The 24,278-nt window shown below is 43.4% G+C and overlaps 1 protein-coding gene across 1 annotated transcript in view; it reads left to right on the top strand.

The window, feature by feature from the left end:
* The first annotated feature begins 12,657 nt into the window (after positions 1-12,657).
* Positions 12,658-24,278, top strand: part of SLC22A16 (solute carrier family 22 member 16) — a 47,779-nt gene continuing 36,158 nt past the window's right edge. Inside the window, exon 1 of the mRNA XM_023650920.2 lies at positions 12,658-12,795. Coding sequence (XP_023506688.1) covers positions 12,743-12,795 — 53 coding nt within the window. The 5' untranslated portion in view covers positions 12,658-12,742. The remainder of the gene's footprint in view (positions 12,796-24,278) is intronic.

Genomic DNA, 24,278 nt, shown 5'->3' with positions numbered 1-24,278 from the left:
TCTCCTCTCCTCGCTTGGCTGCCTTGTGAATAAACTCTTTCTCCACTGTAAAATTTGTCTCGGTGATTAGCATACTGTGCAGTGGGCAAAATGAGCCTAGTTCAGCACCATAGCTCTCCTATGTGCAAATGACATATGTGTGAAGTTATTAATTGTAGCATTATTTGAAATTGCAAAAGATTGGAAGCAATCAAAATGTCCAGCAATACAAGTTTGGTTAAATGAACTGTGTACATTCATACAATGGAAAAATAATGCAGCTATTTAAAAAAATGTAACGACTTGGACTATCTTCCAAGATACAGTATGGCAAGGTACAGAACCATTTGTGTGAAAAAAGGAAGGAAACTAATATAAATGTTTATTTTTGCTTGTTTATGCATAAAATATTCTGAAAGGATACCCAAGCATCTTAGCTTGGTCTGTGATAAAATATCATAGTCTGGGGGGCTTAAATAACAGAAATTTATTTTCTCACAGTTCTGGAGGCTGGAAGTCTGGGGTCAGGGTGTCAGCATGTCAAGTTCTGGCGAGAGCTCTCTCTATGGCTTGAAGATGGCTGTCTTCTTGCTGTGTCCTCACATGGTGGAGAGAGAGCAAACTTTCTGGTGTCTCTTCTTATAAGCGCACTAATCCCTATATGAGGGCCCCACCTTCAGGACCTCATGGAAACTTAATTACCTCCCAAGGGCTCCACCTCTAACTACTATCACATTGGAGGTTAGGGTTTCAACACATGATTTTTTCTGGTGGGGACACAATTCAATCTATAATACTAAGTAACTGATAATAGCAGTTGCCTCTGGGAACAGGGAGGGGAAAAAAAGAGGTAGGAGATATGGCTGTAAAGGTGATTTTTCGCTGTTTGCTCTTTATACCTCTGTAATTTTCCAATTTTCTAGCACCAACTGGGTGTTCAACAATTCAATTCCAACATTGTCTACTTGGAGTTAGTGTCATACGCCATAAGTTAAGGGGCTCAGTCCCACAAGACTGTCCCCACTTCAGATGCCGGTCACAAGTCCTGGGCCACCCATACTTCTGACCAACCAGCTATAAATTGGGAGTTCCCTCGACCCCTTCCTCAGGTTTGATAATTTGCTGAAATGGCTCACAGAACTCAGGAAAACATTTACCTATTTATTATAAAGGATGCAAATGAACAGTCAGATGAAGGGGCACATGGGTGAGGTCCAGAAGGGTTCTGAGTACAAAAACATCTGTCCTTGTGGAGTTGGGGTGCACCACCCTCCCAGCACTCAGTTGTGTTCACCAACCTGGAAGCTCTCCAAACCATGTTTAGGGATTTCTATGGAGGTTTCATTACCTAGGCATAGTTGATCAAATCACTGGCCATTGGTGACAGAGCTCAATCTCTAGCCCTCCCCTCTCCCCAGAGGTTGGGGGTGGGCTGAAAATTCCAACCCTCTAATGAAGGCTTGGTCTTTCGGGAGACCAACCCCTATCCTGAAGCCATCAAGAGGACCAAAAACAGTCACTGCATTAGCATAAACTCAGATATGGTTGGAAGGGGCTTGTTATGAATAACAAAGACCCACTCCTCACTCAGGAAATTCCAAGGGTTTTAGGCCCTCTGTGCCAAGAAGTGGATTGGAGGGGGACACAAAGACAAAATATATATTTCCTATAATATTGCAGTACCTTCTGAATTTTGATCTACACACATACACACACGTGCGCGCATGCGCGCACTCGCTAAAGGGTATTAAAATACTGGAGAGAGGGAAATGCTCAGAAAGCCTGAGGTAGCCAAGTTCACATAACTTGCTGGGGTCAGTGCTGGGCCTCAGGTTTCCTCACATCTATATGAAGATTCTTGCCAATGTGTCATGATTATTTTCTCATCCCTCTGAAGATGTTTACTGCTTTTGCGACTTCAGGGCGTCTGAGCATTCCAGTTTTCATAATTAAAAAAGGTGAATCCTCCAGACTTTGGGGCATGGGGCACTTGTGGGAGATCAACGGTAATGTAGTTTTTCTCCAGTAATCAGTGCAAGACATAGTATACATAGAGTGACAACCATTTATATCATGCAAATTGGGAAAGATTGGAAACTGTCCCAGCCAAAATACGTCTCTACTAGTCTGCTCGAAGACCTGAAAGAAACCCCGCGATGGTGTATCTCTTAAGTGAAGTGCAAACATTTCTAGGAGAGGTACTCTCACACTCTCAACATCCATTATTAACTTCTGAAGAAACAAACTTATTAGATTCCTGCTTCCAGGTCAGATTCCAAGAGCAAGCTCCGACTGGCCTGGGTCTAGGGAGGGTAAATTTTAATGAAAAAGAAACATCTGAGGATCAGTTTCATCATCTGTAAAATGAGTGGGCTGGACCAGTGTGTCCTCAGGTTTCCTTCCTTCGGGGCTCTGCTCCGGCTGAAAGGTTTTTAAAGTACCTCATCTCACATGGCAAACTTGCGATGGGTGGGAAGGGTGGGGGGGTTGTTTTTCTTACTTGTCAGATGAGGAAACTAAGGCTCAAAAGAGTTGTGTCTCTTCCCCAAGCTCAGCAGCCAAGAAGCCTGTTCAGCAAGATCACTTAACTCCAAGTTCAATGACTCTTCCATGACGTCACACTCATTCCTTCATCTATTGAGCACCTACTGCGGGGTATGGTGCTGGGGATGCAACCTTGAAAAGATGAGGCCCCTGTCCTCTTGGGGCTGGAGAAGATGAGTGCTTAGAGAGCTGCATGGTCATTCCCTGCTGGAGAGACAGATGGAGGCAAGAAAGAGAGTTGGGGGCGGGGATCATGGCAAGCTTCACAAGAGGGGCGCATCGCTGAAGCTGAACTAGGAAGGACGGGTGAGTGTTTGGTATAAGGAAAGAGAGGGCCAGTGCTTTCAAGGCAAAAGACTTCATTCTTAAAGCCGGACACCTAGGGCGCTGTGTCAGTTGTCTATAGCAGACGGGCAGAGAGAAACTTTTGGGCAGAGGGGTCTTTCACTTCCTTTTGGATAACATCGTTTGTCCTTGCCTTATTTGGGTTTGTGCTAGACTGTCGAGAACATAGGTTCCTCACTGGCTACTCTGCTATCCCCTGAGTGGTGTTTATTGTTTTTTATTTTGGGAGGAAGATTGTCCCTGAGCTAACATCTGTGCCTATCTTCCTCTATTTTATGTGAGGTGCTGCTGTCCGTGTGGTCTTTTTTCAGGGCATTATATTATGGAAGAAGACGAAAAGTGGCGGACAGTAACAGGCCATGCCATAACTTCTTCAGTTGTTTTAGACTTAGTTTTACTTCCCATACTATGGAGTAAGGGACTGGAATCCCTCGTGAAGTTTTCATAAGACTCAGTAAACACTCAAGTCACGGACGTGAAAGACAAGGCAAATTTTCATCACTGCTTAAAAAAAGAAATCCATCATGGCGACTGCGTGGGGAAGCTGTTGCTGTGGGTGAGGGCTCCCTGGAACAGGGGCAGGTTGCTTCCAGATGGTTTCTGTGTACCTCATTCTGCAACCCTCCTCTTAGAATCCCAACCCCATCAGAAACACACTTCAGAAGCAGAAGTAGGAAAATCTCTCTCTTTCCTTCCTCAGACTTGCTCCTCATTTTTCAACTACCTTGGTCAGTATCACTGTGACATGCAGCTGCTTCCGGGGTGTCAGTTGTTCTCCGTCAGCTCACTCACAGACCTGTAAATACACACACACACACACACACACACACACTTCACACCTCTCTCCTGAAGCAGATGAAATCCATCTTCTGCTATACTCTTTACATTTCTAACACCGGTATATGATGACATTCAAGGTTCCTAGCCAAAGCTTTTATTCATTTCACGCTCTTAGAAGAGACTTACAGCAGTTATTCCAAATCTTTTGCACATTCTGCAAATCCGCTGTTTGCTTTTCTTTTATGCTGAGAGGGAAAACGTTTTATTCACCTGAATCTTTCTTAACATATTACATTTATTTGTGAACCAATCCTTTCACAGCTGCTGCAGGTAGCACCCAGGGTGGGTGTTCGAGTGAGATTCACCAGAGAAAGACTGTGCTGTCTTGGATGAGAGAAACTTGCATCATCCCAGAAACAGAAGATGAAAATAGGGAGGAAAGAGAGGAACGGGCATGGCCAGGCCACCATCCTCTTAGTCACCCAGGCTTGTGACCTTAAATACTCCTCACCTCCTTACATTTCCGTGCCCTCCCCAGGCAGCCAGTTGCCAGTGCCTGCCATTCTTCCTTCTCTGCCATTTGAATGGGAATCCCCTTCATTCGTTTCTACTATTATCTCTTTACCCTGGATCCTGAACACTGATCTCCAAATATATCACCTCCCAGCTGAGAGTCCTACCACCAACTTCTCTACCCTCCTCCCACCTCTGTCACACCCCGTCATCAGATCAATCTTCCTAAAACACATACTTTGTTCACCGCATTGGGCAAAGTTTTCAGTGGCTCCCCACTGCCTATTAACCAAAGCTTGATAGTTTTAGTCTAGAATTCAAGGCTCCAAGCACGTTGGCCCTCACGTATCAACTTCTTGTCCTATCTTCATAGCATTAGCTCTTATTAAGCATCTAACCATGGGTCAGGCATGCTGTTAAAAGCTTCTACATGTTATGTACCCAACCAGAATCCCTCTCCAGTAAAGGTGTGTGTCCCTGCTTCCGGAGGTCCTGTTGGGCTGCTCTTGCGGAGAGCTGAACATGTGACACAGGCCAGCCAGTCAGAGCACTCTACTCTCCCCACCTCCACCCCCAGCTTTCTGAAATTTGACTTGTAGGGGTGGGAGAGTGGGCTTCTGTCTTCTTCTGGGATCAAAATCTACACAGAGGAGCAGAGGAGATGAGGAATGAGAGAGAAAGGGAAACCTGATGACATTGGTTTCCCACCACGCAGGCAGCCAGATCTACCTCTGGACTTTTCCCATAGTGAGTCAAAAAAGTCCCTTTCTTACTTCGGCTCCTTTGAGTTAGGTTTGCCGTTATTGGCAACTGAAACGATGACTAGAGCACTTTTCATGACTTAGCTCGTTTGATTCTCACCACCGCCCCATGAGGCAGAACTGTTGCTTTCAACCACTTTGATGGGGAAATGACACCGGTGAAATGTGCCTTGCCGGAGGTCTCGCAGTTTTTAATGGCACAAATAGAATTTGCCAGTGGGCAGTTTGAACTTGAACTTAACGGTGCCTTCCAAGGCTGCTCAGGAAGGTGTCCCCAGTAGTTCCTGTGCCCAGGTACCAGGCTGAGTGCGACCCACGCCTGCTCCCGTCCCCTCTGCTGCTGTGCTCCACACTATGGCCTCCCTCAGGCCCTGGATTTTTACATCTAGACCTTTAGTCAGGCTATTTTCTCCACCTGAACACAGTCCCTATCCCGCCTCTGCCTGGCAATGTTTACTTATCCTTCAAATCTTGAATCAAATGTCAAATCCTTCTAGAAGCCTTCAAGGTTACCCTACCAAGAAGCAATTATTTCCTCCTTTGAGTTTTAAGGACTTTGATCTGAACATGGGGCCAAATGAATGTCTTCCAGGGCTTATGGCACAGTCACTTAAAGGCATTTCTTAGGGACCTTGGCAGAGACTGGTGGTTTGAAGTCACCAGATTTCCACTCCAGTCGTCTCAAAGGTAACGCTGCAAAACATCATACTTTTTGTAACAACCAGTGCCAGTATCGGGGTTGAGACCTGGAGACTGGCTGTGGGGCCACAGGACATCAGAATATTTAGTCACATGCCAGGGATCCTAAGTCACCTAACTACTCCTTCTGGATTTAGAAGGATGAACACACCTTGTTTTCTCTTAGGCCCTTGCCTTTCTCCACCCTCTATCCCCCCACCCCCTGCCACTGGCTGGTAGAAATATGTCTTCCCTGTGTTTGTGTTAAAATGACCCACAAAATGGATTTGTAAGAAAGCAAGTGTGTTGTTAGTGGGCTCCTCTTTAGAAAATCACAAGACGTGCCTGAGTGGTAGGTAGGGTTTGAGCCAGGCCCTTAATCTTCTCCATTCGTGTGTGGAGAGACTGGTGCTCTTAGGAAACTGCTTAAATTTTGTTTCATTATTCCCTATGTTTGGATTACGTCCATTCATTCATTCCACACATACTTATTGAGCACCTACCATATGTCAAAGTCCCCGCCCTCATGGAGCTTACATTCTATAGTAGTGATACCAATTGTATCTATCTATCTTATCTATCTGTGCATTTATCTATCTATCTCAGGTTGAAGAAAAATAAAATAGGGTGGGATGGTTGGTAAGGGGCTAGAGAGTGATGAGGATTGATATTTGAGGAGAAGCAGAGAAATCTTCTCAGAAGATGCAATGTTTGAACAGCGACCTGGCTGAAGTAAGGAAATGAGCCATGTGGCTCCTTGGGGACAGAGGTCACAGGGAGAGGAAACTGAACCTGTAGAAACAGAGTGGATTGGGGGTTGCCTGGGGCAGAGGGTAAGGTGGAGAAGATGGGTGAAGATGGTCAAAGGGTACAAGCTTCCAGTTATAAGATGAATAAGTGATGAGCATGTAACGCGCAGCAGGGTGACTACAGTTAACGGTACTGTACTGTCTACTTGAAAGTCGCTAAGAAAGAAGATCTTAAAAGTTCTCATCACAAAAGAAAAAAATTATGTGAGGTGATGGATGTGTTAAACTAACTTTATTGTGGTAATAATTTCATAATATATACATATATCAAATCATCACGTTGTACACCTTAAACTTACACCGTGTTCTATGTCAGTTATATGTCAATAAGGCTGGGAAAAAAAAGTTACAGGAAAAGTTCCAGACTTGGGGGTGAGGGTGTTTGTTTGGTTTTATTGCTGTGGCTGTTTTATTTGGGGGGACATATTTTTAAGTTGAAAAGTAAACAGAAAGTCGAAGTGGAAAAAAAAAAAGAAGTTTCAGGTAGACGGAATAGCAAGTGTAAAGTGCGGGGACTGGGGTGTGTAGAGGGTGAGCGAGGAGGCCCGTGTGGCTGGAGTGGAGTATGGTTGAGAAAGAGGTAGGAGATGAGTCAGAGAAGCAACCAAGGTTGTGTAAGGACTTTGAATTTTATTCTAAACGTGTTAGGAAGCTGTTGAGCAAGGGAGTGTCTTGATCTGAATTATATTTTTAAGGAGCACTTGCCTGCTGTGTGCAACAAGGGAGGAAGCAAGGAGGCCAGTGAGGAGGATGTTGCATAAGCCAAGCAAGACATGATGCTCTGGACCAGGAGGTTAGCCGTGGGGGTGGAGAGAAGTGTTCAGAATCAGGCTCCATCATAAAGGCAGAGCAACCAGAATTTTCTGATGGAAATGGTTGTGGGGTGTGAAAACAAGAGAGGAGTCAAAAAAGACACCAAGGGTTTTGGCCGAAAGCAGCTGGGTGCAAGTGGTGCCATTTACTGAGATGGGGAAGTGCTGGAGAGGAGCAGGATTGAAGGTGGCCGGGGTAAGATTGGGGTGGCTTTTAGACAGGAGATGGAGGCGTGGAGAAGATGGTGGTATTAACAAGTCTGGAGTGCTGAGGTGAGGTCAGCTTAGGTGTATAAATCCAGGAGTCATTATGTACGTTTCAAAAGCCATAGGACTAGATCATGGGCTGGCAATTTTTTTCTGTAAAGGGCCAGATAGCAAAAATTTTAGGCTTTCTGGGCCATACAGTCTGTCACAACGACTCAGGCCTGCAGCCGTAGACAATATATGAATGAATGAATGAGCATGACTGTCCTCCCACAAAACTTTCTTTGCAAAAGCAGGTGGCAGGCCAGATTCGGCCCATGGACTGTAGTTTGCCAATTCTTGGACTGCACGATGCTCCTGAGGGAGAGTGTGAAAAGAGAAGAGAAGAGCTCAGAGCCCTGGGGCACTGCAACATTGAGAGAAAATGGGAAGAGGAGGAAACGTCTGGGAGACTGAGATACAGCAAGCAGCAAGGGAAGAGGAAAATCAAGAGATTGGGGCGGCACTGAAGCCAAGGAAGACATTTCAAGGACAAACTGACACGCGTTGCCAGTGAACATTGTGAAAGACTTTGAAATGGGCCAAAAAAACCCCAAATTAGAATATCTGTCTAGAATACCCTTTAGGGTTATCTTTATTTTTCATTGTCTTTGAGCTATTTTACAATTTTGTAAGTTGTAGAAAATTGATAATGCAAATAATTCTTGTCCATAGAAATGAATTGTGTCCAGTGGGATGCAATTAATTGCGCTGGTGGAATCAGTGAAATGCAATTCACCCTGTGGATAGACCGATTTGGCGCCTATTCATAAATCTGTACTAGCACTCCTTATTGCTTTTAGATATGGGCTTCAACGAATTCTTCTTTGAACTTATTGTAACATCTTATTAGTTCCCTAGTTAATTAATGAGTAAAATAAAATCATTGAGTCGTGTGTACGTGAGTCATGATTTTAACTTTTAAAATAATTATTCTTTAACAGCGAAGATTGAGTAAATTAAAGATTGAAAATTGACCATTGAATTTGGCAACATGGAGATTGTGGTGACTTAGATCTATTTTGGGGTAGTAGTAGTAAAATATTTATTGGAGAAGATTGTATAAAACCATTGTAATTAAGACACATGGGCAAAGGGAAAAATAAATAGACCAATGGAACAGATCTAGAGAGCCCAGAACAAATCCATACATAAATTGAAACTTTATAGATGACTGAGGTGACGATGCAGAGAAAAGGATGGAGTATTCAATAAATGGCACTGGGGCAATTTTGTAACTATGGAAAAAACCAAAACTGGATCTTTACCTTAAACCTAGTTAATCTACGCCAGTGGATTTAAGACCTAAATAAGAAAGGCTAAATTTTTAGAAGAAAATATACTAGAATATTTTTGTGACCTCATGGTAAAGCAGAATTTTAAAAACAAGACACAAAATCAGAAACTATAATGGAAAACATTTATGAATTGATTTAATTAAAATAAAAAAAACCACTTCTGATCATCAAAAAACACCATAAAGATTGAAAATACAATTAGTCGTAACACTTAACTGGCAAAGGATAGGTATCCGGAATATGCAAAGAACGCTTACAAATCAAAACAAATAAAAAGAACCTAGTAGAAAAATGTGCAAAAATATGAATATGAAATTTTCCAAAGAGCATACCCAAATCATCAGCAAACACATGAAAAGATGTACAACCTCAATACTAATTAGGGTAATGCAGATTAAAACTCCAATGTAATACCATTTCAAATCTCTGAAACTGGCTAATGTTTAAGAGGCTGATGATCCAAGTATTGGCAAAGATATGGGGAAATTAGAACATTTATACCCTTCTGGTTGGAAGGCAAATTGGTACACCTACTTTAGAGAGCAAGCTGGCAATACTTAACAAACTTTTTGTGCATACCCTAAAACACAGCAACTCCATTCCTAGGTAGATACCTTAGAAAAACTCCAGTATATATGCCAAGGAATTGTTTATAGTAGTATTGCTGTAGTAAATACCTGAATACAATCTGCATGTCCATCAATTAGAAAATGGTTAAGTAAATTGTGGTATGTAGGAACAGTGGAGAACTATGTAGCAATAAAAAAGAACTAGAGCTACACATATAAATATGGATGAATTTCACAAACAAATATTCACGGGGAAAAAGCAAGTTGCAGAATACATACACAAACCTAGTTTTTAGTGTATAGGTCTTGCACATTAATTGTTAGATTTAACCTTAAGTATTTAAATTTTTAGTGAATTAAAAGCTGTATTTAAAAAAAATTTTCAATTTCCAGTTGTTCATTGCTAGTATATAGAGATATAATTGATTGCTGTATCATGCAACTTTGCTAAAGTCACGTATTCTAATAACATTTTTTTGGTAGACTTCATCAGATTTTCTACATACACGATCTTATCATCTGTGAATAAAGACAGTTTTACTTCTTCCTTTCCAATCTGGAGTCCTTTCTTTTCTTTTTTTCTTGCCTATTGCCCTGGTTAGAACTCCCAGTACAAGGCCAAATAGTAGCAGTGAGATTGGACATCCTTGTCGTGTTCCAGATCTTCTGAGAAAGTATCCAGTTTCTTTGCCATTAAGTATACTACTATTAGCTATGGGCTTTTCATTGATTCTCTTTATTAGGTCGAGGAAACTCCCTTCCGTAATATTGTGATATAATAAGAAATATATATTTTGTCTTCATTCCCAGGTCCTGGCACAGAGCTCCTAAAACTGTTGTAATTTCTTGAGTGGCAAGGGGACAGGTGAATTTCTTGTTATCACATTGAGTCTTTGTCCCCGTTCCTGACACAAGAGCTTCTAAGGCCCTTGGAATCTCCGGAGTGATGAGCATGCCAATGAGATGACTGCTGGCCGGAGGCCCTAGATATCTTTAGAATGGGAGCTGGTTTCCAGAAAGACCGAGGCATGATTAGAGGGTTGGAAATTTCAACCTCAACCCCTGACCTCTGGGGAGGAGAGATGGGCTGGAGATGGAGTTCCCCAATGGGAAATGATTTAATCAATCATGCCTATGTAATGAAACCTTCATAAACCCCCTAAACTATGGGATTGGGAGAGCTTCTGGGTTGCTGAAAACATCAATGTGCTGGGAAGGTGGCATGTCTGGAGAGGGCATGGAAGGTCCGTGCCCCTTGCCCCATACCTTGCCCTATGCACCTCTTCATCTGGCTGTTCACCTGTGTCCTTTATAATATCCTTTATAATGAACCAGTAAATGTAACTAAAGTGTTTTCCTGAGTTCCGTGAGCTCATCTAGCAAATTATGGAACCTGAGGAGGGGGTGGTAGGAATCTCTGATTTATAGCCAGTTGATCAGAACTATGGGAGGCCTGGGACCTGTGATTGGCATCTGAAGTGGGGGACAGTCTTGTGGGACTGAGCCCTTAACTTGTGGATCTGATGCTGACTTAGTGTCAGAATTGAATTAAATTGTGGGTCACCCAGCTGGCGTTCGGAAAGTTGGAGAATTGATCGTTGGTGGGAGAATTGTGGCAGAAAACCCCCTACAATTTGGTGTCAGAAGTGTCCCGCGGATAGATACAGATCATAGTACCTTCTATTCCTCGTTTGTTGAGTGTTTTTATTATGAAAGGATGTGGGGTTTTTGTCAAATGCTTTTAATGCATCTGCTGAGATGATCATATGATTTTTCTTTTTTTGTTTGTTAATATGGTGATTTATGTTGATTGATTTTCAAATGTTAAACCACTTTTACTTCCTTGGGATAAATCTCACTTGGTCATGATGTATTGTCCTTTTTATATAAAGATGCATTCAATTTGCTAAGATTTTAAGAATCTTTGCATCTATGTTCATGAAGTATATTGGTCTGTAGTTTCTTATGTCTTTGCCTGGTTTTGGTATCAGGATAATGCTGGTCCATAGAATGAATTGGGAGGCGTTCCCTACTCTTCAATTTTCTTGAAGCGTTTACGCAGAATCAGTATTATTTCTTCCTTAAATGTTTGGGCCTGGGGTTTTCTTTGTGGAAAAGTTTTTAACTACGCATTCAATTTCTTTAATAGATATAGGGCTATTCTGGTTATCTAGTTTTTCTTGAGTAGGTGTTGGTAGTTTGTGTTTTTCAAGGAAATGGTCCGTTTTATCCATGTTGTGGCATTTCTATCTGGTGTAATTAGAATAGCAGATAAAAGTTCAATTTTCGCCATATCTTTTCCAGGTAATAACTGTTTGGCGCTTTGAAGTAATATAGGGTCTTGCCTGGACGCGGTGGCCCCCACCTTTCCTCCTAGGGTCAGCTCTTGGCAAAACTGCTTCTCACTCCCTGTTCCTCCCCACCCCCACCTTCCAACCTGGTACTTCCCCAGCATTTCCCACCTTAAATCTCTCTAGTCAGCAGGAATCTAGCTAATTAAAAAAAATCCACTCCAAATTATTTATTACCTAATGGATTAATCATTCCAGGAGTATTTGCATTTCAAAAGAAAATGTCTAGAGCGGACTATACACAGCAAAAATAAGTCAATCTTCAACGGTGTTATTTCAGGCTCTGTGACAAGTAGGTGAGAGAAGCACTCTGGGAGATGACGTTTCCTCTCTTTTTCAAATCCTATTCAGGCACAAGTTTGTTGTTACCATTCTGCTTCAGGCTCTACCCAGGGAGTTCCTTCGCCCTTTGGTGAACGTAACATCTTTAACGCGTCCCTGCCAGATCCTGCCGCTTCTCGGGGTCCTCAGAAGCCATTCCTTATGCTCTGCGCCTGTAGACCCTTGTCCTGGCCCTCAAATGGTTGGACGTCTCTGAGACGGTGGTGTTTGCGCTCGTCAAGAGTGGCGTCCAGAAACGGACAGAACCAAGTACTGCCGGAGGTGCTTAGGCACGGAAGTTGGGGGCGCCGCGGCAGCTGTAAAGCGCGTTCTTCTGAAGTTCTCGGGGCCCCAGGCCGAACCCCGGCCTCTGCCTCCCCGCCTTTCGGAGTCGGGTGACCACCTTTCCCGAAGCGCCGGGGCTTCCTGCGAGAGCGGCCCCCAGCGGACACGGGGAGAGTCAAGGGTGGCACGGGGCGGCGGGAAGGGCGCGGGAGGCTGCTCGGGGGGACGAGGAGCTGAGCGATCGAGGGAGGAACGGAGGCCAGCCCTGCGCGCGGCCCGAGCGGTTGGACGCGCGGGGACGCAGAGGCTGGGGGGGGGGGGGGGGGGGGGGGCGGCGGCCGGGGCCGGGTGGCTCCGAGCGGCGGGGGCGGGGCGGGGCGCGGTGCCCGCAGCCCCGGGCGCGCGGCGAGCTCGGCGCGTCCCGCCTCGGAGTGCAGTGCTCGGCAGCGCCATGGGGGCTTGCAACGTGGAGCCGGTTTTTGACCACGTGGGGCACTTCGGCAGGTAGGGGGTGGGGGTAACGTGGGGAGGGAGGACGGCGTAGGGGGAACGGGAGCCACGTGGGTGGAGGCGCCGGGGGTCTGCTTCTGTGCCTGGCAGTGGCGTTCTGCACTGCGCTCGAGATCCGAAAACCTCTCCACCCCTCCTGACCCAGGGAAGTCGGGAGACCTGCGACCAGACTCCGGGCCCGCAGCTGGGCTTGTCCTCTCGGACCCAAGTGGGACCTCCGCACAGGCAGCAGAGGGGCGATGGGGCTCGCTTCGGGAGTGGTGGGTGCGAGGCCGGCGCGCCCGCTGCCCGGCAGGTGGGACCTGGGGCGCGCTCTCTGCGGGAGCCGGAGTCGCGAGGCCTGGCTGGAGAGGCCGGGTCACAGGAGTGGAGGAGCGCCTGTTGCTGGTGCTCGGTTCTCTGGTCCGCCAAACCGTCTCCTCTTTCACTTCCCCAGACGCCTGCTGTGCTGTCCCGCCCCCGCCCGCCGCAGGGTCTCTCTCAGTGCCTGCCTGGCAGGTATTGTTCCAGGACAACCGTTAGTCAGAGTTTGTTGCCGTTTATAGAAAGCTAGTATGTGCCAGACGCACTGCTCCGGGTGGTTACACACGCTGCTTCATTTGATGCCCAGGGGATCTTCCAAAGGAGGTGTCCCAATCCTTATTTTAATAATTGGGAAACTGAGGCTGCTAAGGCCAAGGACCCACAGCAATAGCATGGTGGGACCGAGGTTTAACCTTTGTACACTTGGCTCCCTCTTTTCATTTGTCAAATTAATTGTAAACATTTTAAGTATATTCATTCACTCATTCATTCATGGAGAAACGCTCCTCTGTCAGACCCGGAACGTTTTGGGAGGAGGGGCAGCTGCGGCCATGCAGCGTGAGATCAGACATTTGGAGCTAAGTCTGAATCCTGGCCTGCCACTTACATCTAATTGATTCTGGGAAGCTTGTGTGTTGGTGTCCTATCCACAAAATGGGAATCATCGTAATTCCTGCCTGCATTCCCTCCCAGGCTGGAGCCAAGGGATGATGCGGTACTGCTCTCCAAGGTGGAAAGTTGCACAAATGTTGGTTATAATTCCCAGCGTCTGCAAAAAGGAAGCAGAGGAGCGGGCGGAGGAGGGCAGGCGGCCGTAGCTGTCCCCGGCCTCCCCTGATGCCTGCTCACTGAATGCTGAGTCTGCTTGGCTCCATCCTAAATTCTGCACGTTACTGCCTTTAATCGTCACCACAGCCCTATGAGACTGGTGTTATCACTGTCATTTTACACAGGAGAAGACCCGGGCTCTTGGCTCAGTCACAAATCTAGTCATAGCTGAGCAGAGCTGGATGTCATTGGATGTCCATCAGTCTCCCCAGCCATTATCTCAACTGTGACTCTCTGCAGAGCACAATTAGGTACCAATCCCGGCACTCAGCCAGGCCTTTTGTATGTTATCTCATTTGTCCTTCTTGAAGTGGAATAGTATGGGGATTACAAGATCAGCTCTGAGTGCCAGTCCTGGATCCACCACGTATGAACTATATGGTCTGGAGCATTTTACTTACCACTTCCTCATCTGTAAAATGGGGGTAATAATAGTATGCAAATGCTTATTATAAGGACTACACAAGCCTCTCATTTCATCCTCACAGTAACCCAATGAGGTTACGAAGTACTAACATTGTTCTTTCCCCATGTGTTTTAGGAGTAAGTAAGGTAGTTATATTAGATGGTGTTTGGCTAAGGGGCTATAACAAAGAGATCCCTCAGTTGGAAATTTGTCCCTTTCTAGTAATCTTCCAGGGTTAGGTTCTTTTCCGTGGGGTGATCCAGGGACCCAACTGGCTCCACCCTCCACAGCATGGAGCTCCCTCTCTGCACCTAGGGCAGCGGCTCCCCTTGTCCTCACCCACATGGTCGAATGTAGCTTGCCATGGTGGAAAAAGGGGGGTAATGGATTTTGGGAGACAACTCTTTGCCAGCCACAATAATGTATGCAAGAGTCTTATCATTCATTACATTCTCAATAAACCGCCGCTTCTGTTGTTACCTGAGTCCCCATCCTGGTGGGAAGGGTTGATTGTGAAAGCGGCTTGCAGGGAGGAAAAGGGTAACCAGCCAGTGCTTACAGCGGGAGGTGGAAACAGTGTGACTATAACACAGTAGCCCACAGTTTTTCTGGTATTTGCTCTAATGGGTCTCTTTATTGTTTATAAATAGAAAGGGAGGTTATTACATATTATTGTTTAGTCTTAAGGAAACCTAGAGAACCTAATTATCTCTCACTTCTCATTAGTCATGTCCAGGGTGAGGAAGCACTGTCCTAATCACCTTTAAGAGAGGAGAGCAGGACACCTAAGGGCAATTAAAAAGCCTTTCCAGGACGGGTCCTGAAGCCACGTGTGGTTCCATAAACTTCACAGCTTGAGCCCCATGTCAGAGGGAACTGAGGAGACTGAGATTTAGGCATCTGGCTTGGGGGGATCTGAGAACCTGGATCTCTGAGTTGTCTTGGGATAAAGGGGAGAGATGGTGTAAAATTTCAGGGTTGGAATGTGGAGCCTTGTGGCTGACCTACATCTATGGATATAGGTAGTGGGTTTTTTTTTTTTTGATATATGAACCTTTTTAAACTCTTTTTGTTGTTGTTAAGGAATATTGGCCCTATGCTAACATCTGTTGCCTCTTTTTGCTTGAGGAAGGTTGTCCCTGAGCTAACATGTGTGTCCATCTTCCTCCATTTTGTACATGGGATGCCGCCGAAGCGTGGCTTGAGGAGTGGCATGTAGGTCTGCATCCAGGATCTGAACCTGCAAACTCGGGCCACCAAAGTGGAGCACGTGAACTTAACCAGTACACCACTGGGCCAGCCCCATTCACTCTTCTTTTTTGACTTCACCTTATGAACATGATAAGAGCTAACACTTGTATGCACTTACAAGGTGTCGTAGTGCTTTACACGTGTTAACTTTTTCCATTCTCACAACAACCCATTTTTCAGATGAGGCAAATAAAACACAGACAGGTTAAGGATCTTGCCCAAGGTCCCAGGTGGTAAGTAACAGAGCCAGCATTCAAACTCTTCAATCTGGCTCTGGAGCCCATGCTCTTACCCACAGTGGGTACCACAAGTTATGTTCTGTGCACAGAATGATCTAAATCTAGGACTGAAATTAATTTTCTTCACCCGATTACAGGGGTCCATTTCCCGAGAGTTCTGGTCATCTTTGCTTTTCCTTGCTTCTGGGTTTTCGCCAATTATATCTGTACGATTCTGTTTCCATCAGTGCCTCTCAAGCTGGGGGCACAGGGATGTATTGTATCTGTGTCTGTTGTCCTGAGGGCCTTAGGTTGGGCACATGGGTGACACCTGATGGACCACAGTCTTTATAAGGGAGAGAGTGGCATGTTAGAAAGCTAGACGCCTAGGGAAGTAGGCTTTTGTTTTTTTGAGAAGTTATCCTAGCAGCCGGGAAAGGGAAATGTGAGTTGAAAGAATGCTCAGGACCTTTCCAGCACTGAGGAAGGGTACCTGTGTGAACTAGCAGGGCTTGTTTGGGACTGCTAAGGGGTTTATTATTTCTGGGGTATAAAGTGTGGGGATGGGAGAAGGCAGGTGAGAGGTAAGCTTATTACAATCATCCTCAAGAATATTTTGTCATGTCATGCTAAGGAGTTTGGGTGTTAGGAAGGTCACTGTGCAGGATGGGAGGTGCACGAGTTGGGGCAAGGAGACTGGAGAAGACCCAGGAAAGAGCGCGGGTGGAGATGATGAGAGTCTGGACCTAGGCAGGGGGAGGGTGAGCAGGGAGGACGGGACAGTTTCAACAGATGAGGGACCTCCTCGCCCTAGGGCATGAAGGAGAAGTGGGAAGGACCATGTGGGCCCCTCACCCATGCCCTATGCTCCATATTTCTGGTTTGTGTGGATGGTGGAGCCCTAAACTCGGGAACAGTTACACTCCAGCTGGGGCAGCCTTCGGGCTTGGATTCTGAGACTCTAACTTTGAGTCTCGTGGGAATTCAGGTCGAGACATCCACCGGGCATTTGGGTAAATAATGTATTGTGCAAGCAAGAAGTCTCCTTGTCACTATGGATTGGGTGGCCATCCAGGGTGGAGATTCAGCTGGCAGGCACCATGTGGACGGACTGGGTGTGCCTTGGCTCCCATTCCAATCGTGCCTCAGCAGGGGCATGGCTGAGTACTTTTCCCTCGCCCTGGGTCTTGCAGATATAAAACTTTTAAAATGATGCATTACGTATATACAGAAAAGCATGCACCATAATCTACGACCTGACGAATCGTCATAAAGTGAACACATCCGTTTTACCACCCCCCAGATCACCCCTTCTCATGCCCTCTCCCCAGCTCCACCCCCTCCTTCTCCCCCAAACTCCCTACTGTCCTCACATCTCATACCATAGGTTTGTTTTGCCAGATTCTAAATTTTATATAAATGGAGTAAAAAGTTACATACTCTCTGTCTGACTTCTTTTGTTTAACATTGTATTTGTGAGATTCACCCAATATTGTGTGTCACGGTAGTTTGATGATTACAGTATAGTGCGTCATAGGATGAATATTCCACAGTTTATTCATTTACTGTCAACAGACATTTAGATTGCCTCCAGGTTGGGCTTATTAAAAATAGTCTTTCTCATATATGTGTTTTGGTGTACTTGTGTACCCATTTCTTTGGATGTATTCTTAGGAGAGGAATTGCTCTCTCACTGGGTGTGCATGTGGTCAGCTGCCACACAGTTTTGCAAAGTGATTGCAACAAATTACACCCTCACAAGCTGCTTATGAGAGTTCCAGTTGCTCCACAACAATTATTAAATATTTTGAATATCAAACCCTGTATCAGCATATAGTTAAACCAGAGAATTTGATTTCCTGAGGTAGTGTTTCTCGTCTGTATCAGAGTCTCCTAGGAAGTTTTAAAGTTTGTATGAAGTCCTGGATTCCCCCCACCCCGACCTCCTGAACCACAGTCGCTAGCGGTGGGGCAGAGAAGACAAATCCTAGCTTCAGAGGCCTGCCAGGGAGGGTGCTCTGTTGGGGGCTGGGGTGTTCTAGTGACAGTTGCGGGGTTCAAGGCTGGCTGGAGAAGGAACTCAGGCCAGGAAAGCGGCCATAAACTAGAAAAGTTGGTAGAATCCAGAGACTGGCCCCCCGGATGGTGCTGGAGATGGGGTCAGTGGGAGGGACCAGGTTGGGGGGGGGGAGCTGGGAGGGTGGGAGGTTGTGGTCAGAGAGCAGAATGTGAGCTTTTCAGCAGTGGAGCCGCTCCATCCAGGATGAGACAACTTGGCTACCAGACCCAGAAGCCTTCAGGGGCAGGCAGGTAAACTTCACACACCAAAACCCATCTGCTGTTTGCAGGGGCTGTGTTGTAGTTTGCTGAGTTGCAATTTGTGGGGTGGGGGAGTCAAAGAATTGCAAATATGTGCGTCATATAATTTATGTTCCATTCTCAGTCATATCTATATAGTATGGTTTTTATGAGATGTCTCTTAGGTCCCAAACAGGGTTTGGTGTCAGGAGGATCTGAAGCCTAAGTCTTTGTTGCCACGGCATCTGGCAGTTAGACGCCAGCCCACCATAAACTCCACACTGTAATGATCTGGATCGTCTGATTCTCCATCTGGTTTGGACCCCAGGAGCTGGCCTTGAGCGAAAAACCTCGCACTGCTCTTTCCCTCTGGCACCTCCCCCAGGCAGTATTTATACTTTTACTGTAGTTTATGTAACTAATATCCTGTTGGAGGACATTTAAGTTTCCAAGGTTTTGCAGTTACAGACAGCGTTGGAAACTAAACTTATAAATTAATTTTGAGAAAGTTGATGTCTTTATGATGTTGAGTGCCGGTTAATTTTAGGGCAGTAAAGTTTTATTGCTTTCAAGGGCAGATGGTAATACCCATTTGTCTAATACCTTATAGCAAAGTAGAGACTCTAGGTTCTTGATTTTAAAAAAGGAATTAGTAAATATGGACTGTTTTCTCAAGTAAGATTAGCTTTCCGTTTTATTTATATGAGAAATTTGCTAAGCAAAGAGGTTTTTTTTTTAAATTGTGGTAACATTGGTTTATAACATTATATAAATTTCAGGTGTACAGTGTAATATATTTCTATTTCTGTGTAGATTACATCATGTTCACCACCCAAAGACTAAATACCATCCATCACCACACACATGTGCCTCATCACCCCTTTCATCCTCCCCACTCCCCCCTTCTCCTCTGGGAACCACCAATCCAATCTCTGTCTCTATGTGTTTGTTGTTGTTTGTATCTTCTACTTATAAGTGAGATCATATGGTATTTGACTTTCTCCCTCCGACTTATTTCGCTTAGCATAATACCCTCAAGGTCCATCCCTGTTGTCACAAATGGCAAGATTTCATCTTTTTCATGGCTGAGTAGTATTCCATTGTGTATAAATACCACATCTTCTTTATCCATTCATCCCTTGATGGGCACCTAGGTTGCTTCCAAGTCTTGGCTGTTGTGTATAATGCTGCAGTGAACATAGGGGTGTGTGTATCTTTATGCCTTTGCGTTTTCAAGTTCTTTGGATAAATACCCAGCAGTGGAATAGTTGGATCTATTCTTAATTATTTGAGGGGTCTCCATACTGTTTTCCATAGTGGCTGCACTAGGTTGTGCTCCCACCAGCAGTGAACAAGGGTTCCCTTCTCTCCACACCCTCTCCAACATTTGCTGTTTCCTGTCTTGTTAATTATAGCCATTCTAATGGGAGTGAGGTGATATCTCATTGTAGTTTTGATTTGCATTTCCCTGACAGCTAATGATGTTGAGCATCTTTTCATGTGCCTGTTGTTAATCTGAACATCTTCTTTGGAGAAATGTCTGTTCAGATCTTTTGCCCATTTTTTAATTGGGTTGTTAGTTTTTCTGTCGTTGAGATGTATGAGTTCTTTCTTTATTTTGGATATTAACCCCTTATCAGATAGATGGTTTGCAAATACTTTCTCCCAGTTGTTAGGTTGTCTTTTTGTTTTGTTGATAATTTCCTTTGCTGTGCAGAAGTTTTTTAGTTTGTCATAGTCCCATTTATTTATTTTTTCTATTGCTTCCCTTGCCTGGTCAGACATGGTACTTGAAAATATGCTGCTAAGACCAATGTCAAAGAACATACTGCCTGTGTTTTCTTCTAGAAGTTTTATGGTTTCAGGTCTTACATTAAAGTTTTTAATCCATTTTGAGTTAACTTTTGTGTATGTAAGATAATGGTCTACTTTCATCCTTTTTTTTTATATTTTGATGAGGAAGATTGGCTCCAAGCTAACATCTGTCAACAATCTTCCTTTTTGCTTAAGGAAGATTGCCACTGAGCTAACATCTATGCTAATCTTCCCCTGTTTTGTATGTGGGACACCACCACAGTGTGGCTCGATGAGCAATGTGTAGGTCCATGCCCAGGATCTGAACTCTCAAACCCTGGGCCACCGAAGTGGAGAGTGCAAACTTAACCCTACGCCACCAGGCTAGCCCCTCTACTTTCATTCTTCTGCATGTAGCTGTCCAGTTTTCCCAACACCATTTATTGAATAGACTTTCCTTTCTCTATTGTATGTTCTTGCCCCTTGTTGAAAATTAGCTGTCCAGAGATGTGCAGGTTTATTTCTGGGCTCTCGATTCTGTTCCATTGATCTGTGTGTCTGTTTTTGTGACAATGCCATTCTGTTTTGGTTACTATAGTTTTGTAGTATATTTTGAAATCAGTGGGTGTGATACCTCCAGCTTTGTTCTTTTCTCTCAAGATTCCTTTGGCTTTTTGGGGTCTTTTGTTGTTCCATATAAATTTTAGGATTGTTTGTTCTATTTCTGTGAAAAATGTCATTGGGACTTTGATTGGGATTGCATTGAATCTGTAGATTGCTTTAGGAAGCATGGACATTTACTGTGTTAATTCTTCCAATCCAAGAGCACGGAATATCTTTCCATTTCTTTGTGTCTTCAGTTTCTTTCAACAATGTTTTATAGTTTTCAGGGTACAGATCTTTTACCTCTTTGGTTAGATTTATTCCTAGGTATTTTCTTCTTTTTGTTTCCATTGTAAATGGGGTTGTATTCTTAATTTCTCTTTCTACTACTTTGTTGTTAGTGTATAGAAACACAACTGATTTTTGTATGTTGATTTTGTATCCTGAAACTTTACCATATTCATTTACTTCTAAAAGTTTTTTAGTGGATTCTTTAGGGTTTTCCATACATAAAATCATGCCATCTGCAAATAGTGACAATTTCACTTCTTCCTTTCCAATTTGGATCCCTTCTGTTCCTTTTTCTTGCCTGATTACTCTGGCTAAGACTTCCAATACTATGTTAAATAAGAGTGATGAAAGTGGGCACCCTTGTCTGGTTCCTGTTCTTAGAGGGCTAGCTTTCAGTTTTTCTCCATTGAGAATGATATTAGCTGTGGGTTTGTCTTATATGGTCTTTATTATGTTGAGGTATTTTCCTTCTATATCCATTTTATTCAGAGTTTTTATCATAAATGGATGCTGTATCTGTCAAATGCTTTCTCTGCATCTGTTGAGATGATCATGTGATTTTTATTCCTCATTTTGTTAATGTTGTGTATCCCATTGATTGATTTGTGGATGTTGAACCATCCCTGCATCCCTGGAATAAATCGCACTTGGTCATGGTGTATGATCTTTTTAATGTATTATTGTATTCGATTTGCTGGTATTTTGTGGAGGATTTTTGCATCAATGTTCATTAGTGAAATCGGCCTGTAATTTTCTTTTTGTGTATTGTCCTTGTCTGGTTTTGGTATCAGGGTACTGTTTGCTTTGTAGAATGAGTTAGGAAGCTTCCCCTCCTTTGCAATTTTTTGGAATAGTTTGAGAATGATAGGTATTAAGTCTTCTTTGAATGTTTGGTAGAATTCACCAGGAAATCCTTCTGGTCCTGGACTTTTATTTTGTGGGAGATTTTTGATTACTGTTTCAATTTCCTTACTAGTAATTGATCTATTCAAATTCTCTATTTCTTCCTGATTCGGTTTTGGAAGTTTGTATGATTCTAAGAATTTATCCATTTCTTCTAGATTATCCAGTTTGTTGGCATTTGGCTTTTCATAGTATTCTCTTATAATCTTTTGTATTTCTGAGGTGTCTGTTGTAATTTCTCCTCTTTCATTTCTGATTTTATTTATTAAAGCCTTCTCTCTTTTTTTCTTGGTGAGTGTAGCTAAAGGTTTGTCGATTTTGTTTATCTTTCATAGAACCAGTTCTTGGTTTCATTGATTTTTCTTCTATTGTTTTTAAGTCTCTGTTTCACTTATTTCTGCTCTGATTTTTATTATTTCCTTCCTTATACTGATTTTGGACCTTGTTCCTTCTTCTTTGTTCCAGTTCCTTTAGGTCCACTGCTAGATTATTTATTTGGGATTTTTCTTCTTTGTTGCAGTAGGCCTCTGCTGCTATAAACTTCCCTCTTAGAACCCCTTTTGCTGTATCCCATAAATTTTGGCAAGTTGTATCTTCATTTTCATTTGTCTCCAGGTACTTTTTGATTTATCCTTTGATTTCTTTGTTGACCTAATTGTTGTTCAGTAGCATTTTGCTTAATCTCCACATTTTTGTGGGTTTTCTGATTTTCTTCCTGTAGCTGATTTCTAGTATCATACTGTTGTGGTCAGAAAAGATGCTTGGTATTATTTCAGTCTTCTTAAATTTATTGAGACTTGTTTTGTGTCCTAATATGTGATTTATCCTGGAAAATGTTGCATGTACATTTGAAAAAAATGTGTATTCTGCAATTTTGGGGTGGAATGTTCTGTATACATCTACTAAGTCCATCTGGTCTAATGTGTCATTTAAGGCCAGTGTTTCCTTATTCATCTTCTGTTTGGATGATCTATCCATTTGTATAAGTGGAGTGTTAAAGTCTCCTCCTATTATTATGTTACTGTCTATTTCTCCTTTTATGTCTGTTAATAATTGCTTTATATATTTAGGTCCTATGTTAGGTGCATAGATATTTACAAGTGTTATATCCTCTTGTTGGATTGTTCCCTTTATCATTATGTAGTGGTCTTCTTTGTCTCTTTTTACAGTTTTTGCTTTAAAGTCTGTTTTGTCTGATATAAGTATTGCCAGCTTTCTTTTCATTACCATATTCTTGGAGTATTTTTTTCCATCCCTTCACTCTTCACTTTCAGTTTGTGAGTTTCTTTGGGTCTGAAGTATGTCTCTTATATACAGCATATATATGGGTTTTGTTTTTTATCCAATCAGGCACCCTTTGCCTTTTGGTTGGAGTATTTAGGGCATTGGCATTTAAAGTAGCTATTGATAAGAATGCACTTCTTATTACCATTTTGTTATTTTTTTTCTGGGTATTTTAGTAGTTCTTCTCTGATCCTTTCTTCTTCTCATGCTTTCTTCCTTGTGGTTTGATGGCTTTCTTTATTATTATGTTTGGGTTCCTTTCTCTCTCTCTTTTTTTTTTTTTTTGGTGAGGAAGATTGTCCCTGAGCTAACATCCGTGTCAGTCTTCCCCTATTTTGTATATGGGACACTGCCACTGCGTAGCTTGATGAGCAGTGTGTAAGTCCATGCCTGGGATGCACACCTGTGAACCCTGGGCTGCCAAAGTAGAGTACGTGAACTTAACCACTATGCCACTGGGCCAGCCATTCTTTCTCTTAATTTTTTCTGTGTTTATTGTACATTTCTGCTTTGTGATTACCATGGGGTTCATATATACTAACCTACATATATAGCAATCTATATTAAGTTGATGGTCTCTTAAGTTTGATCTCTTGCTAAAAGCTCTGCTCTTTTACTCCCCTCCTCCCACATTTTATATTTTTGATATATTTAACCTCTTTTTTTGTGGGTATGTATCCATTACCCTCTTATCATGGAAATAATTTTAGTACTTTTGTCTTTTGACCTTCACATTAGCTTCACAGGTGGTTGATCTGCCACCTTCACTGTGTATTTGCCTTTACCAGTTAATTTATTGGTTTTTAAAAAAAAAAAACTTTCTTATTCCTGTTTGTGGTCTTTTCTTTTCCACTTAAGTAAGTCCCTTTAGCATTTCTTGTAAGGCTTGTTTCTTGGTGATAAACTCCTTTAGTTTTCACTTGTCTGGAAAACTCTTTATCTCTCCTTCCATTCTGAATGATAATCTTGCCGGGTAGAGTATTCTTGGCCATAGGTTTTTTCTTTTCAGCACTTTAAATATATTGTGTCACTCCATTCTACCCTGTAAGGTTTCTGCTGAGAAGTCAGCTGATAGCCTTATGGGGTATCCTTTGTGTGTAACTTGTTGCCTTCCTCTTGCAGCTTTTAGGATTCTCTCTTTATCTTTAATTCTTGGCACTTTAATTGTAATGTGTCTTGGTGTGGGCCTCTTTGGGTTTATCTTGTTTGGTGCTCTCTGTGCTTCCTGTACCTGGATGTCTGCTTCCTTCCCTAGGTTAGGAAAGTTTTCAGCTATTATTTCTTCAAGTAGATTCTCT

This window comes from Equus caballus, chromosome 10, assembly GCF_041296265.1.
Source record: "Equus caballus isolate H_3958 breed thoroughbred chromosome 10, TB-T2T, whole genome shotgun sequence".
In the NCBI taxonomy this organism is placed as follows: domain Eukaryota; kingdom Metazoa; phylum Chordata; class Mammalia; order Perissodactyla; family Equidae; genus Equus; species Equus caballus.
The sequence above is the reverse complement of the archived record's forward strand: the minus strand, read 5'-3'. Positions and strand labels throughout refer to the sequence as shown.